Here is a 16,394-nt window from a genome sequence, read left to right as displayed (position 1 = left end):
TTCGGTGACATTTACATTACTGTAAATGAGTGACGGGGGGGAAAAAAAGTGTTTTTTAACAATTGTGACATTTTGCTTGCATTTTGAATGTTTCTGCAAATTATTCGAAATTATGTCAAATTTGAATTAGTTCTACCACAGTGCCGGTTATTGCGGTAGAGTTTTAATTCATATAATATTAAAAGTGTCTTCTTATTTTTCTGATACTTAAATAGAGAGATACTTTAGAAACTTTAAAATACAATAAAAATACTATTTTAATTAATGTGCTTCCTTATTTATGCTTAAGTCTTAAAACTTATAAAAAATGTATAATGCATGAAATAATGTCATATATAAAAATAGTGCATCTTAAGGTAAATGCAATTAAAACATGTAAGAACTATATAGTGTTCCTGACAGCTGTATTATACTGCATATTCCAAATGTATCCAAAACATGCAATTTAAATAAAAAACAAGCAGAATTACAGTCAGCGTAGCCGAGAAAAATAAAAATAAAAAGCATAGATTTATTACCATTTTTGTCTCGTGTCTGTACGCAGATGAACAGGCGAATGATTATCTCAGTAGACAGTCAACAGGACAACAGCCACAGAGAGGTTTTTTAGAGACATTCTAACACACTGTTGGCTTTGGTCTCCTCATGGGATTTGTTGACATTAAGAAAAACAGTAACTCTTATCCATACTACAACCATCCACTAATAACTAGATGTGTCTTCAATCTGTGATCTTCTAATAAATTCAGATTTGGTAACAATATGATAAAGCATTAAAAACAATAACTCATATTTCCACAAGCAATTCCTATGGTGTGTCAGTCTCTCAGGCTCTCAGTATGTGCAGCCATTGGACAGTCAGCCTGTGACTTTATGGGGAAGTGTTGGCAAACTCTGACGCCTTTATAGCAGCCTTGTGGCTAAGACTCATGGGAGCTGCAGTTATTGGAAGCTAATGAAAATGAACTTGGTTTCATCCCCGCTGAAATGACAAAATGTCAGTTTTTTTGTAAACACATTAAATTATAAATATATAATAAAAACCCAGGAACGTGTTTCAGTTTTTTTTTAAATTATGAAATAAACCTTCTGTGAGGGGGGTGGGGCTTTTGCCTGGCAGCGATGTCAGTGTTTTAACCACACCGCCATGTTGACTTCAAACTTTACTTCCTCCTCCGCCCCCCGCAGCTGCTCCATTACAGTCTCCCTCCTCCACCCCATGAACCTCTCCCTCCACCCTCCCCATGTAGCTCATTACTTCATCCTTCCTTTCCTCCACCTCCACCTCCACCTCTTCCTTTTTTCAGCATCTCCTCCTACACCCAACTCTTTTTTTCACCTGCTCCTTCCCCTCCTGTTCCTCATCTTTCTTCATCGCTTCGATTTCCCTCCCTCTCTCCATGTCCTCCTCGACTTCCTCAAGCTTCTTCGTCTCCTCCTCCTCACTCTCCCATTCCTCCTCTCTATGTCTTTTCTTTTTTATTAGTGCCTCTGCATAGCTCTCTTCCTCTCTTACCTCCTACCTCCTCTCTCTGTATTATGGAGGTGCCACATAAAAAATGCCAGCCGCCTCATGAATCATGAAGATGGCTAAAAGTTTTGAGAGGAAATAGACAGACAGGCAGTCAGACAGACAGTCAGACTGACTGACTGACTGACAGACAGACAGACAGACAGAAAGACAGGTCGACCCTCAGCAGACCCCCTGCCAGTCTCTCTGACAGCTGATCAAAAGAAGAAAATGGGTCAGGCTTCTGTTCTTCTGTCCTTAATTACACAACAGTCTTTAAACAAAGCAACATCTGCCCAACTACCCATCATGCTCCTCCTCCTCCTCTCTTCCTTTTTCATCTCCTCCACCTTCTTTTCTTCTTTTTACAACCCCTCATCCTCCTTCTCATCACCTCAGCTCAGTAAACTTGGGCATTTCCTTGAAAGGACTATAAAATGTGGTACTAGTTGTAGGGATAACAGACAATTTAATATATTGGGAGAATAAAGTTTCAGGAAGAATTATATAACTAATGAATATTAACTTGGGTTTAAATTAAGTGTCTATACATAGTTCTTTTCTGGAAACTTCTTGGAAAATTATTTTGAATTACTGACTAGTAAAATAAAGCATGGCTGTGAAGGGTTTTAAATTTTTCTTTTGTTTTATTGCTATATAAGGAAGGGGGCCTTTCTATTAACATCTTATAATCGTTCTCACAAATTCCGGAGAAGATAACTAATTTCTTTTTTTACATTCAGTAATGTTACATGTTAACAGTGAGACATGCTGAGGATGTTTTGCAGAAAAAAGGATTTTCTTTACAGAATCACTAAACTGAGACGGAGTATTGAGACTTCTGTACTTCAGCATTCTGGGTATATTTTTGATGAAGGTCACTGATGACAAAAACAGAGATACTTTCTTTCCTTCAAAATGTAGGTCCATTTTATTCTGACAGACTGTTGCTTCCATGCAAAATACTTTTTAGCCTCTCTATTTTCTTTTTTCGATCCAAAGTCATACCTTGTCATGTCTTGTAATATTATGTCATGTTATTTTATTTTATGTCATGTTATGTTTTTCATCTAAGCCTCTCTAGTTTCTTTTAATGATTTAAGTAGTTCCAGTGTTTTGCTTATTGATGACAATAATAACGTACAAATAACGTGCAATAACCCATATTTCAACTGTAGCATTGTTTATTACACTGTATATATAGATATATTTCCAGTAGAATGTAAATTTCTTATATTTTTATTCGATTTTTATTATTCTTGCTTATATATAGTTTTTATTTTTCCGCATATTTTCTAAGACTTTTGAATGGGAGCAGCTGTAACGCAAGCAATTTCCCCTCAGGGATCAATAAAGTATTTCTGATTCTGATTCTGATTCTGATTCTGACTGGTTCCTCAGTGGTAAAACAATTGACCAATTAGACTCTTGTAGGTGGGATCAACAGCTGGGACATCATCTACCTACTTGGCTTGCTAGCAACCTAGCTATATCCACCAAAGACTGCAACAGAAAAATGGCCAGATGTGGATGAGATATATGCAGCTGTGCAGGTCGTTGTAAGTCAACTCACAGAAATAACTTTAAACAACTTTATTTATTTTTTTCAATTGTCTTGAAAATTGTTAGGCTAACCGTTACTAGCAAACTCCATCCTAGGTTTCTCTTTCAACTCAGCAGGACAGATACTTCACTTGCTTCTGATTGGCTGAGGCAAATCAATACAAACTAATCCCTGCTCCCAATTAGAAATCAGCCAACATGACCACAATGTCAGACTTAATGAAACAAATTCGCACTTATGTCTGATTTTCAAACTAGAAAAAATAGGCACCAACCACAAAGAAAGGCAACCAGAAAATGACCAAACCGAAATACAACATGGACCAACAAGACCATATTCTGCTTATTACAAAAAATGTAGTTATTGATTAAATAACAGCTGAACAGCATCTAGTTGTATTGTTGGTCTTTCACTGTAGAATTATTAGTAATTAAATACAAAATAAGAGTCTTGTTGTTTTTGTTTCTGTCTTTACTCTTTTTATGTTATTATGATGGACCAGAGTAAGAGAGAGAGATGGAGAGAGAGGCAGACAGAGTTATTTAGCAGTCATTTGTCCTTGGAAGTGTAATGAATTGTAAAGTGAACGGGCTACAGGCCATAATGCTCTTTCAGTGCAGCTCCCACACTCATCACTCCACCCAGAGACTGTCGATAATGTCCCAACACACACCAACACATCATTTACACTGCAGCAGTCTGCACTCAACACTGTGAGCCACACAGCTGCAAACATCTGTCCAACACCAACACCACACAGCACACCAAACTGTTCTCACTTATAGTATTGTTGCTCATCTCACATTATGCTACATCATGTTATGTCCTTATACTGTGTCGTTTCATGTCATATCATGAGTAGTGGCATGTTCAATACGTGACATATCATATGTGTTACACTTTCATGTCATTTTATATTTTGTCATGTTATTTTATGCCATATGTCATTTCATGTTATGTAATGCCACATCATGTTATTTTATATGTCATGTGTCATTATGTTATGTCATGTTATGTTATGTCGTTTCATCTGATATGTCATGTCATGTGATATTTCATGTTATGTAATGTCATATCATGTTGTCATGTCATCTTAAATTGTGTTATGTTGTGTTATGACATGGTTTGTTATGTTATGTCATATTATGCTATGGCATGTTATGTCATGTCATATGTCATATCACGTTATGTCAGTTGAGACTATTTTATTTTACTTTCATTTCATGCCAAACAGAATTATTTAAATTGTATTATATCTCACAAAATGTCATGTCGTGTTTCACATCATATGAAATGTTTAATTTCATGTCACATGATACTGTTTTATGTTATACCATATCAAGTCACATCACATTATGAGATTTTGTTCCACCTGTAATCACATTAGGTCAATGACATTGTATTTCAGGTCATGTTATTTATGTAGTGTCACAAGTTGTTTCATGTCAGATAACCTCAGGCTGTCATAGGATATCATGCTAAATCATGCTGTGTTGTGTCGTATCATATCACAACATATAATATCCTGTTACATGTACAGTATGTCACATACCATTATGAGTAATAATCTCATGACATGTCATAGTATGTTGTCTCGGGCCATTAAACATCTCATTATTGGATCGTTCCATCACGTTATAAAATGTCATGTATTCTGTTGTCATCTCATATCATGTTTTTGCCATGTAATTTCACATCACCTGATGTCTTGTCATGTTATTCCACGACACTTCTCATAGATTATGAGATGGTCAGAAGGTGTGCTCTTTCTTGTCTTTTAACATCCTGTTGTGTAGGTCATGTTATAGTCACACTGTGACCTTGTCATATCACATCAGATTTATGTACTCTTCTCAACCCCTTGTTCACCTCTGACCTCATCAATATATTCTCTGTGAAATGGGAAAAATTCCATAAATTAATCAATTTAATCATTACATTTTAAGCAGCATGGTCTCTTTTGATAAATTACAGTATTTTATATGTGTTTATGCAGCCTTCACATTGTGTCATGATGAGTTGTGTTGGGAGGGTGAGCTTGTGAGGACATTCAAGATAATAAAAAAAAGAAGCTCCCACTCTCATTGAAAAATCAAAGCTCAAAAACAAAGAAGCCTTTGTGGAAGTGGCCGCTTTGTAAGGAAGAGGAAAATAAACATTTTCTCACTGTTGGGGGAGGTTATGTTGTCTATCACGTCAGTTCTGACCTAATCATGTGTTTATCATGTTTTATTTCCTGTCACCTTACTTTATCTCAACAATCAGAGGCAGCAGGTGATAAGATGAGAGTTGAGATGAGATCAAATTTTAATGATCCCTGTGGGCAGATTGCTTCGTTGCAGCAGCGGCAGAGGAGACAAACCAACATCGTTTTTTTTTTTAAACAAAAATACACAGATAGATTATCATGGGTTTCTTCTTTTACTGTTTCACAGTACAGTGAATGTGAGTATCTGCAGGATATAAGGAACATCATTGACTCTCCAAACAGTCAATGCTGCTTTCAGCCATTCGCTCTTTCTGTATAAAGACTGAATTAATTTCACATTCATCACCCTATGACCCTCTAAGCAGACTGAAATATTTCATCAGACCTTTTTGCTCAGCCTGACCATAACATATACTACCACTCAAAAGTTAGGAGTCACTTTAAATTCCTTGTTTTTGAAATAAAAGCACATTTTTTTCCAATTGAAATAACATTAAATTGAACAGTAATACCGTCTAGACATTTTTCATGTGTACTTATTTTAATGGAATATCTACTCAGGGGTACAGAGGACCATTGTTCAGTAAACATCACTCCTGTGGTCTGATGGCACTTTGTGTTAGCTTATCCAAGTTAGTCGTGTTCAAAGGCTAATTGATCATCAAAATCCCCTCATGTTAGTACAACTGATTAAACAAGTGATAAAACTGGCTTTCAGATAGGGGAGTATATGAAGCATCAGCATTTGTGGGTTTAATTTTAATCTCAAAATGAAAATACCAGAAATATATTTTCTAATCTTTATTCTTTCCTGCTATTGTGCTTTTTACAGCAAAATTATGAGAATAGTTTAGTTCATTTCCTTTGATAGTCTTTTATTTACTTTTCTTTTTTCTAGTTTGTTTTATTTAGAGTTATAATATATATATATATATATATATGTCGTCCTACTGCTTCTAATTTCCTTTATATATATAAAAGCAGAGAAGAAGCAGTAGGACATTGAGTTCTTTGGATAAAGACACCAAAAAAACACCACATAGTTGATTTAGTCACAGCACATGGTCTTCATCAGATGATAAAGTTTGTGTTGTTGAATTGTAGCTGTTGGAGTTTCAGTGAGGGTGTTTTCTGAACACTTCTCATCCATGTCTTAAAAACAACAAGGCAAACTCCATCAAGATCATGTGAAATGATCGAAAGATCCAGAACAACTACTAAATGGACCTTGTGGTATAAATCATGAAAGGCTACTATTAGCCTATACACATATGAGGTTGAAATAGTCAGATAATACCTTACCGACAGACTGAACATAATATTTGGTTCCACTGACACACTATTATGATTTTAGCCATTTAGTTTGCATTTCTAATTCTATCAGAATATTAAATTAGGAGAAGACACTTTTCCCAGAACAGAGCAGAATATGACACCTTGCACTCACATTTACATCCTGCAGACAACTCAGTCACTGTAGTGAGGGTGGCCTCACCTCACAGGAATACTACACAATAATGATTTTTCGCTCCAATCCTACCCAGAGCATCTTCTCTCGCCAAACCGCAACTCATATCAAAGACACCGATTGGTCAGCCTCTCCGTGCGCCACGCCCTCCAGATCCATCGCGCCCTCTCTGATTAGTCCTCTGCAGCGTCAGTCAGGCGGGTGACGCCCCTCCGTCCGAGCCCGCTTCTCCCCCTCCTCCTCCCGCAGCAGGTTGGGTTGAGAGGTCGGCTAGGGGACCGTGGACAGCTCCCGTCTGAGGAGCAGAGTAACGCAGGAGGAGGAGAGGGCTGGATATGGGGGAGCCACCGCACAGGCCCGTACGATCGAGATAAAAACACTTTTTTTATGTGCTCATACCGGGGAAAATACACAAAGACACGGAGCTGGAGAGGCCTACGGAGGACGGGGAAACAACCGAGGAAGTGAAGGAAAAGGGGGAATACGGCTACTGACCCATCCCGGCGCATCAGGGGTGAAGCAGCGAGAGAAAGGAGGATAAGGAGAGATAATTCTGCGACCTGATGGACTGAGAGGACAGATGAATGAAGACTGCCTACACTAACGCCTATCGATGCCTGGCCAAGGACCTGGACGCGTACGCCATGAACACGGACATGACAATGGATGGCATTGGCAGCCTGCATGGCGGGGTGGCGGTGAGCTCCATGGTCCCTGATGCGGAGCTGATGAGCGGCCACAGCCCGCACCACGGCCGCGGGAGCTCATCGGGGGGACACGGGGCGGCGGCGGCAGCGGCGGCGGCGGCGGCGTCCACCCTGCGGATACACCAGGACCTGGCCGCCGCCGCCGCCTCATCCCGCTCCGCCATGGTGACCGGCATGGCCACGATACTGGACGGCAGCGGGGAGTACCGACCGGAGCTGTCCCTGCCGCTGCACCACGCCATGAGCGTGCCCTGCGACACGTCCTCTCCCGGGATGGGGATGAGCGGCACCTACACCACCTTAACCCCGCTGCAGCCGCTGCCCCCCATCTCCACCGTGTCGGACAAGTTTCACCATCATCACCATCACCACCACCACCAGCGGCTCTCCGGGAACGTGAGCGGGAGCTTCACCCTGATGCGGGACGAGCGGGGGCTGCCGGGCATGAACAACCTGTACAGCCCCTATCACAAGGACCACATGTCCGGGATGGGTCAGAGCCTGTCCCCGGTGCTGGGCAACGGCCTGGGCTCCATACACAACACCCAGCAGGGTCTCCACAATTACGGCACCACGACGCACGGAGGCCACGACAAGATGCTGAACTTCGACGCACACCACACAGCCTCCATGCTGGCCAGAGGAGACCACCACCAGCACCGAGGCCTCGGTGGCCCGGCGGCCGGGATGATGCCACACCTGAACGGGATGCACCACCCGGGGCACCCGGCCGCGTCCTCGGTGGGCCACCACCCCCACTCCAACCCCCACCTCCAGTCTCCATCCCACGGGCCCGTGTTGGCTTCCACCAGGGAAAGACCGCCCTCCTCCTCGGGGACGCAGGGGGTGAACAGCTCGGGGCAGCTGGAGGAAATCAACACCAAGGAGGTTGCGCAGAGGATCACGGCGGAGCTGAAGAGGTACAGCATCCCCCAGGCCATCTTCGCCCAGAGGGTGCTGTGCCGCTCCCAGGGGACCCTGTCGGACCTCCTGAGGAACCCCAAACCCTGGAGTAAACTAAAGTCAGGCCGGGAGACCTTCAGGAGGATGTGGAAGTGGCTGCAGGAGCCCGAGTTTCAGAGGATGTCGGCCCTCAGACTGGCAGGTAAGAGCAGATAAACAAAGTGCGGTGCCACGCTGCTGTTATGGTTTGTTTTTGTGCGTCGGAATCAGAAGAGGAATTTAAATCTTCCCCCCAAAACACAGATCCAAAACCATCCCCTGCTGTCGCCCCTGTTGTTGTGACTTTTTCTAAAAAAACAAAAACAAATCTTCCGCTGGCTTTGTTTTGGTGTTTCCTCGTGTCTCCTCTCCAGCACGGCACCCCGATGTAGGTGCACGGAATTTATTTAGAATCGCTGGTGTTATGATTACCATTATTGATCAATAACAAAACGGGATCGATACGAAATGACAAGGTCACGGGATTTCCCTCCAACAGTCCCCTCTCTGTGTCTGTGACAGTGCAGCAAACACAGGCTTTATGTTCCTGTTTGTGCACTTTGACTAAATATCACGTTATTGTTCTGCGCTGCATGTAGGCTACGCAAATATGTGAAGGCTGAAAAAATAGCACGTGAAGAAAATATTAAGTAACAAAGGGGAAAGGGCAGAATTCTTTACATTTTGAAATTTTGCACAAAATGTGAATAATTCATCATCAGTAAAGTCGACTTGTTCAGGCGTCATTGAATCAGACATATTAATTCTCAGTGTACCTCACCATCATCACGCTTTTATATTAATCACAGGGATTATACTGTTCAGATGGCGTGGTTTCTGTCATTAGCCTGTTAAAGGATTATTGCATGTTTCTGGTATTAGGGATTAGGGATGATATTCCGGGACAGAGGTGTGAGAAACGCTCAGAGCAGACAGGGAGCGTCGGAAGAGGATTTGTGTTTGATTGTGGGGAGCTTGAAGTGATCAGACGGCTGTGACACAAACATGAAGGTCTGCAGCATCAGTGGGTCTGGTGCCCCCTCTAGTGAGGAACCCGGTGTCTGTCCCAACAACCGGCCTCTATTGTCTGCAGGGGGACAGCAGCAGGGACCAGCGCAGGGAGGAAGGATCAGGTCAGGGCTGGAGGATTAGAGGCAGGTTTTCAGCACTGTTGCAGCACAGGAGCAGTTTAATGTTGCTGTTTGTCTGTGGTGACCTGATCATATTTCATGTATTTAACAGAGCAGCTTTATGGCTTTTTTTTTTTTTTTTTTTAATTCTATAAGCTTCTTCAGGAAATTGCAGTTTTTACATTTTCACATTAATAATTGTTACAGTTTAAACTAATCTGTGTGGGAGGTGTCTGTAGTAACGCTTTCTAATAATCATCAGTAATAAATGGTAAATGTATAGTTATTTAAACTTTAGTTCATAGTTTTTCAAACAATGACACGCTCCATAAACCATTAATTTAACAATTATAAATGTCAGTTACAACAAATAATGTTTAGATGAACTGAACAGCATTTATTAACCATTTACAACTTTACAACTTTACAATATTTTAATAAAGTATTTGTAAAGGATTTATTGTTTGTGAACAATAACTATTGACTAAAGTTTGGTTAATTATAAATATACCACAGTTAATGATGGTTATTCTAAAGTTTTGCTGTATTTGTTGGCAAACTGGGATTTTCATCTAAATGAAATGTTTATCACAGCAGCATTAAGTCAAAAATAACATGAGCTCTCTTCAGTCTCACACTCAAACTTGTCAGTTATATTACTCCAGTTATGCCTACATCTAATGTTTTACCTCAATGCATTAAAATATAATCATATAAATCTTATACAAGCAGTAACAACTATAATAATAAAATAAAAGCCTAATTAAACTAAAAAAGGGGAAGATGAGAAGAGAGGGAATTATGGCCTGTGGATGGTTAAAGAAAGTAAAGGATGTGTTGAATTATCATTTTGCAAAGGACTCGTTTATAGATTCCAGCTTTTGAAGCACAAGTGGGTACAGTCTATCTCCTAAACTTTTTGTGAGCCAAGAAGAACAGTTTTCAGTTTTTTTAATTTATTTATTTATTATTTTTTTAAAAGTGTTTTAACGTACAGGGAAACACACCTTCCTTAGAAAAATAGTATGGCACAGCACTGAATGTTATTTGTTCAATCTCATAAAGTCCCAAAACTTTGGATCCAAATGTTGCACGGGTTCAGGTTCCAAACACCTGAGTGCAGTGCACTTAATGGTAGCCAGCAGTAGGTTTTTTAACAAATAGACTTTAGTCTTTATGGAAATACGCCCAGGAGATCTGTGTTGGGATATTTTGAAATGTCTCTATCTGCTCGGTCGTCTTTTAAAGCTTAGAGCTTGCTTCAGTATTAATGCTTTCACTTTGCTTCACTACTTTTTCTCATTCTTTCAAGCACTTTAAAACAGACTTATTCCAGTATTTAACATTTTGGATCTCACATGAGTTTCAACACGGAAAAACTCAGCTGTACACTGAAAATCACACATGGCAAACAAAATGAAGAAATCTGTTTATATATATGTATCATGCATCACCACAAGAGTGTATATGTATTTTCAGATTAAACATTTTTTGACTAGCTCTCAGGATAGATATAGATATAACAACCAGTCCACAGTGCTGACGGAAGATACTGTAAGGACACAGACATGTGACTATTATGTAGAGAAAAACAGGTTTGAAAACAGATATAATATACATGAAAAAATATACATAGGGATGCAGATTTGCTTATTGATGAGAGAGTGTGTGGCAGTGCGAGGCAAGCTGGAATTAAAATTGTGTTATGTGTTTAAATGATCAAATGATGCTGTCGAACAGTAGGATAATTAGTCAGTTACAAAGTATACAGGGGTTATTTCATGAATACATTTTTTAAATTAAGTGGAACTTTTATTATATTTCTTTCTGTCCAGCAAAAAAAGACAAAAAAAAAAAAAAAGATCCATATTTGGTGATTTCAAAGTCCTCAGCTAAACAAAAGGATTTAATAGCAGCCAACTTTATGGATGGAGAAAATGTTCCTTCTTATTAGGCTGTGAAAAAAAATCCATAGTCATGACGCTTAAAATAAGGCTGTTTTTCCAACTTCGTGAAAAGTTTGCATTTTGTTTTTTGAATATATAGATGTGTTGTGAAGCTCAACTTTATGTTACACTGAAGGACCTTTACTTTAAGTTAAGTATTTTCTTTTTCTTTATTTTTAAATCAACACTTTAACTAAGGCCAGCCTACAGTGCCTGGTGTGTTTTTATTTCTACTAGTGTCACTATAAAACATCCATAAGTAAACCTTCAGCATAAACGTTTTATCTCCAGCAGTTGTTTTTGGACTCTTTGAAAACCACTGTGGATACCAGGTTAATAATCCTGGTGGAATCAAGTAAACTGAAAAATAAATGTAACGTCGGTACACATGACGTTCTTTCAATTTTTTGTTTTAAACAAATCTGTGATAAAACACACTTGTGTTCCATTTTTAATTAAACTCATAAAGAAACACATAAAGAAATGACAAATATAACTGATATAAAAACATCATAAAAGTGTACTATTAATTTAAAGGACACAACCTGAAATGTTCCTAAATGGAGAGTCATTCTGTCTTACTCACATCGTCAAACTGGATCCTGGTTGTCTTCAGGTTTCCCCTCTGAGACTCATAAATGAGGCTCCAAAAGTTGTTTGTGTAAAAACTGTTATTATCGCCACATCGATATTCATATTCCCCTTATATTTGAGCTATGATTCTCCCTACTTTTTTTTCATTAAGTTACCAATCATTTTGCTGTTACAAGTAAAAAATTGTTTTACTGGCTCCCAGCAGGAAGATTTAGCATTACAACAGCACCAGGAACTGACTGAAGATACCGGTTTTCCACTGAGCATTGAATACAAAATATATATCCTATAATATCTTTATTTCAAATGTCAACCAAATAACTAAATATTCTAAAATCATACACTTAATGCATGTGTTTTTGTATTATTTTTTCTGCACTATATAATATTTCTATACTATTCCTAAAACAACATTTACACTGTTTTTTAATAAGAAGATCACCGCAATAACTTTAAATAAATCTATTTTATTTCCACTCTCTGTACACTTACATTACACTTTAATAATCTCAATGTGTTTGTGGTGTTTTAATAGCAGGTTCAAGGATTTTGCATCATATTATAAAGTACAACATATGTACATAACATATGTAGTTTTCGGCTGCATCACATTATGATGTTTGGTCGTAAAATCTATTAATAGTCTTCTTTCCAGTATCAGTGTCCTTTTAAGTTTTGTTTTCAGCTTTATTGTGGTTGTTTCTGAAATGAGGCAGAATAGATATTACTCATGGTGTGAACATAAAGTGGTTTGGCTGAACAGTCTTTGCAGAATAAACTCTTAATGAAGGTGATGTATTTTTCCAGCATGGATGATTCTCAGAAAAATGATTTGATATTTGTCGCCTATTTATTTATTGATTATCAGTGTTATTATATTATCTGAAGCTATATACGTGGGTAGAGCGCGTTGTTTCTTATTTGTATAGCCTATTTATTTAGCCGACTGTGTATTTGGTCGGTAGATTTTAATCCAGTTCAGACGCCTCATATTTTAAATCTGTGCACATGTCTAACATGGATGAGGTTATCTCTGCAGTGTTCACTGTTGGTACTTGATAATATAGGTTAATTTGAAAATGAGTGACTATTGATGGAGGGTGGAGCTGGAGGAGAGCAAGGCAGCATTCATGTGATCTGCAGACACTCTGAACAGCCTCATATTTATACTGCTGTCTGATGGAGCTGCACTCATCTGCCTTCCCTCTAATAGTGACAAACCCTTGCTGGCTGCTGTATGTGTGAGCCAGGGTTTCATTTACAAATGAAACCCTGGCTACAGGATGGAAACAACATGTAAATCTAGGCCTGTCATGCAATATTTCATCTAAAAAAGTGACAGGCCTGTGTAAATCACACAGTTTTGAGGTTCCTGGAAGGTTTGATTTTGCTCTCTTGATGAAGCTTGGAGCGAGCAGTTACTGTACTCCCTGCCAGTGTTAGGGGGAACACGTTACATAAGGCCTACAAGATACATTACAGTAATGTATTTCTTGTGTACCGATGCGGTAACAGCGAAATATAACCCATCACTAATAATATTTCAGTAATATATTACTACAGTTATGTCATGTAATGCGTTACAATCTGCTTTACTGACTGAAGTGAAGCGTTTGTTGTCTTTTTAAGAATCCATCCACACCAACATGACCATATTAATATAGGCTCTGTGTGTGTTTAATACACCTAATCAATACCTGATCCTCCAAGCGCACTTTAATTTACATTCTTGAATCACACATGCATTCCTTGTTCTGTGGACTAAAATAAAAGAAGAGATTTTTGTCTTGTCATGTCACTATAGGCTACATTATAGAAGGTATAGGTCTATTGTGTTTCATATGAATAAGCCTATATTTAAAAATATTTATTCCTATCTCATAAAATATCAGACTGTGATCCTTTGTCTGTCTGTTCATCACTGTGTCAAGAGCATTCCTTTATTTATATACATCTCGGCTATTTAATCGTTCTCTATAGGTTATTTGGTCATTTTGTTGAAAGTAACTCAAAAGTAGTGTAACAAGTAATTGATTACTCGACGCAGACAGTAATTTTGTAATGTAATATATTACTTTAAAATGAAGGCAACTAGTAATATGTAATACATTGCATTTTGAAAGTAACTTGCTCAACACGGCTCCCTGCTTCCTGTCTTTGTGCTAATCTAGGCTAAACATGTACTCGACCTGTCTCTGAATCATGCAGATCCCACAGTTTTCTTTTTGTTCGAGTCATTATGCCTCCACTTTTAAGATACTTTCATGCAAGAACAGATACAGTATATGAATTGTTTTCGTCTTTCCAGTGTTGCCGTCCTGTGGTTTCACAGAGAGCAGGTTAATATTGTCCAGTTTTGTACACAGGAAACATGCGTACACATGCTCATTTCATCGCTTTCTCTTCCCTCCACTGTGACTTTAAAACGACTGTAGAGACAGAGATAGCTTCAATTCCTAGATCAACAACAGTACAAGCAGCCAATAGAGCTGAGGTCAAAGGTCAGCGCTGCAACACTGAGACAATAGATGGAGCAAATATCCCCCTGACCCTGAGAGGAGCAGAGAGGAGCAGCATGCAGCGGGAGCAAAGAAATGAAAGAGCTTGTGGATGGGATTGTTTTTGGTTGGGTCCTTTTAGAAAAGCGACAATTGTTAAAGTCATTTTTAAAGCAGAAATGACCTGGTTCCAGGCTTTTAATCTGAAGAATTTGCTGTTTGTCTTTGTGTTATATATTGTTAAATTAAATATTTACAAAATAAGACATTTGAAGATGTCACATTGAGCTGGGCGTTTGAAACATTTTTTTTCGCTCACATCGACAACAATCAAAATAATCAGTAGTTGCAGAGCTACTCCTCCCCCCTTGGCCTCGCTCTCTCATTTATTTTTGCAGTGTTCTTGGTCAGGGTTAGTAAATAAGTAAAGACTTATTTATATTTCCAACACTTTTCAAAAACAAAAATGATGTTTGAGTTTGTCATAATAAAGGCATTTTGCACAAAATGTCAGAGAAGCAGGACTGCTGGAAAAAAGTGCTGCCTTTGTTAGAAGTATTATGACAGGAGTGTAGGACACTGCAGTAATCTCTGCATGAAGACACAGATGCATGGATTCATTTTTAATGCTTCATTTTAGAAATATTTCATAATGCTCTTGAATAATTTCCAAAGAAGATTCCTGGAAAGAAGAATGCAGCTTGGTCCTAATTATAGGGAAAATAGAGGCAGTGTTCACCTGATATACTTACAATTATTTCATTCTATATAATTTATGGCGTGACCACGACAGTCTTCACACAGGTGTGAAGTTTTTGTACATGCAAACATTCAACAGTTTTTCTTTCAAAGAAATTCCTTTTTTCACTATAATTTATACCAGATTATCATTCCTTTGCCAGAAAACCTCCAATGTTTTTCCCAGAATGGGTGGTTCTGTCCTCCATGTCCCATCTGGTATTTACACCTATGATCATCATGTAGTTTTTTCCTCTTTGTTTTGTTTGGGTGTATGAGTGCTAAATTGCTGTATCTTTTGATACCAGTAGTTACACAAAGGTATTTTTTAAATGCATTTTTTTCTGAGCAAGAAAGGATTTCTGAGCAAAAGACTGAAAATGTCTTTATTGACATTACCATAAATACACTACATGGCTAAATGTATGTGGACACAACTGTCTACGTATTTTTGATGTTTCAAGGTTTGGGTTAGGCCGCTGTAGCCCTGCTTACAGAGCTCTTAATCATCGTCTGCATTTCCAATTTTTTCATTGATTCAAAAAGATATGCTAATGTGCTTTTCAAACTCAGTTGGAGAAACAATGAACCAATCAGTTTTTTAGGTGTGATTAAGAATCAGGATGTCATCTTCCTACCGTCAACATCTATTGGTCTATCAACATCTTTTACGTAGTACATGTTAAGTACTCCTAGAAACCGCTATCACAGCTTCTGTGTCGACTTACAACGTCGATGATGGGGCAAATTCATCAGTCACTGTGATTGGTTTGGTCAAAACAAAACAACCCCTGCAGCCAGGCTCCAAACTCTTATGGGAAGTCTTTCCAGTGGAGCGGAGGCTGTTATAGCTGCAGATAAATGTTCATGGTTTCAGAATGGCACGTCCAAGTATCACATATGGGTGTAATGTTTGAGCGATTTCTGCCTGCCAAGGACTAACGACGGCATCGTTAAAAGCTCCCTTTCGAAATAAAGAGAGAAAGAACAATATTTTGAGCCTAAATTGGCTCTTTCTCGGGTACAGAGAGATCTGATTTGTTGTCCACATACTTTTAGCCATGTAGTCTTAGCACAGTATCACCAAA

At 38.9% G+C, this 16,394-nt stretch overlaps 1 protein-coding gene across 2 annotated transcripts in view; it reads left to right on the top strand.

Moving 5' to 3' along the window:
- Positions 1-7,064: 7,064 nt before the first annotated feature.
- The window catches only part of onecut2 (one cut homeobox 2), a 35,407-nt gene continuing 26,077 nt past the window's right edge, over positions 7,065-16,394 (top strand). For both annotated transcript variants that reach the window (XM_084382671.1, XM_084382670.1), the window contains exon 1: positions 7,065-8,563. In XM_084382671.1, the coding sequence (XP_084238797.1) occupies positions 7,336-8,563 (1,228 nt within the window). In that variant the 5' untranslated portion in view covers positions 7,065-7,335. The remainder of the gene's footprint in view (positions 8,564-16,394) is intronic.

This window comes from Pagrus pagrus, assembly GCF_965226575.1.
Source record: "Pagrus pagrus genome assembly, chromosome: 19".
Lineage (NCBI taxonomy): Eukaryota > Metazoa > Chordata > Actinopteri > Spariformes > Sparidae > Pagrus > Pagrus pagrus.
This window is presented reverse-complemented; position numbering and strand designations above follow the sequence as displayed.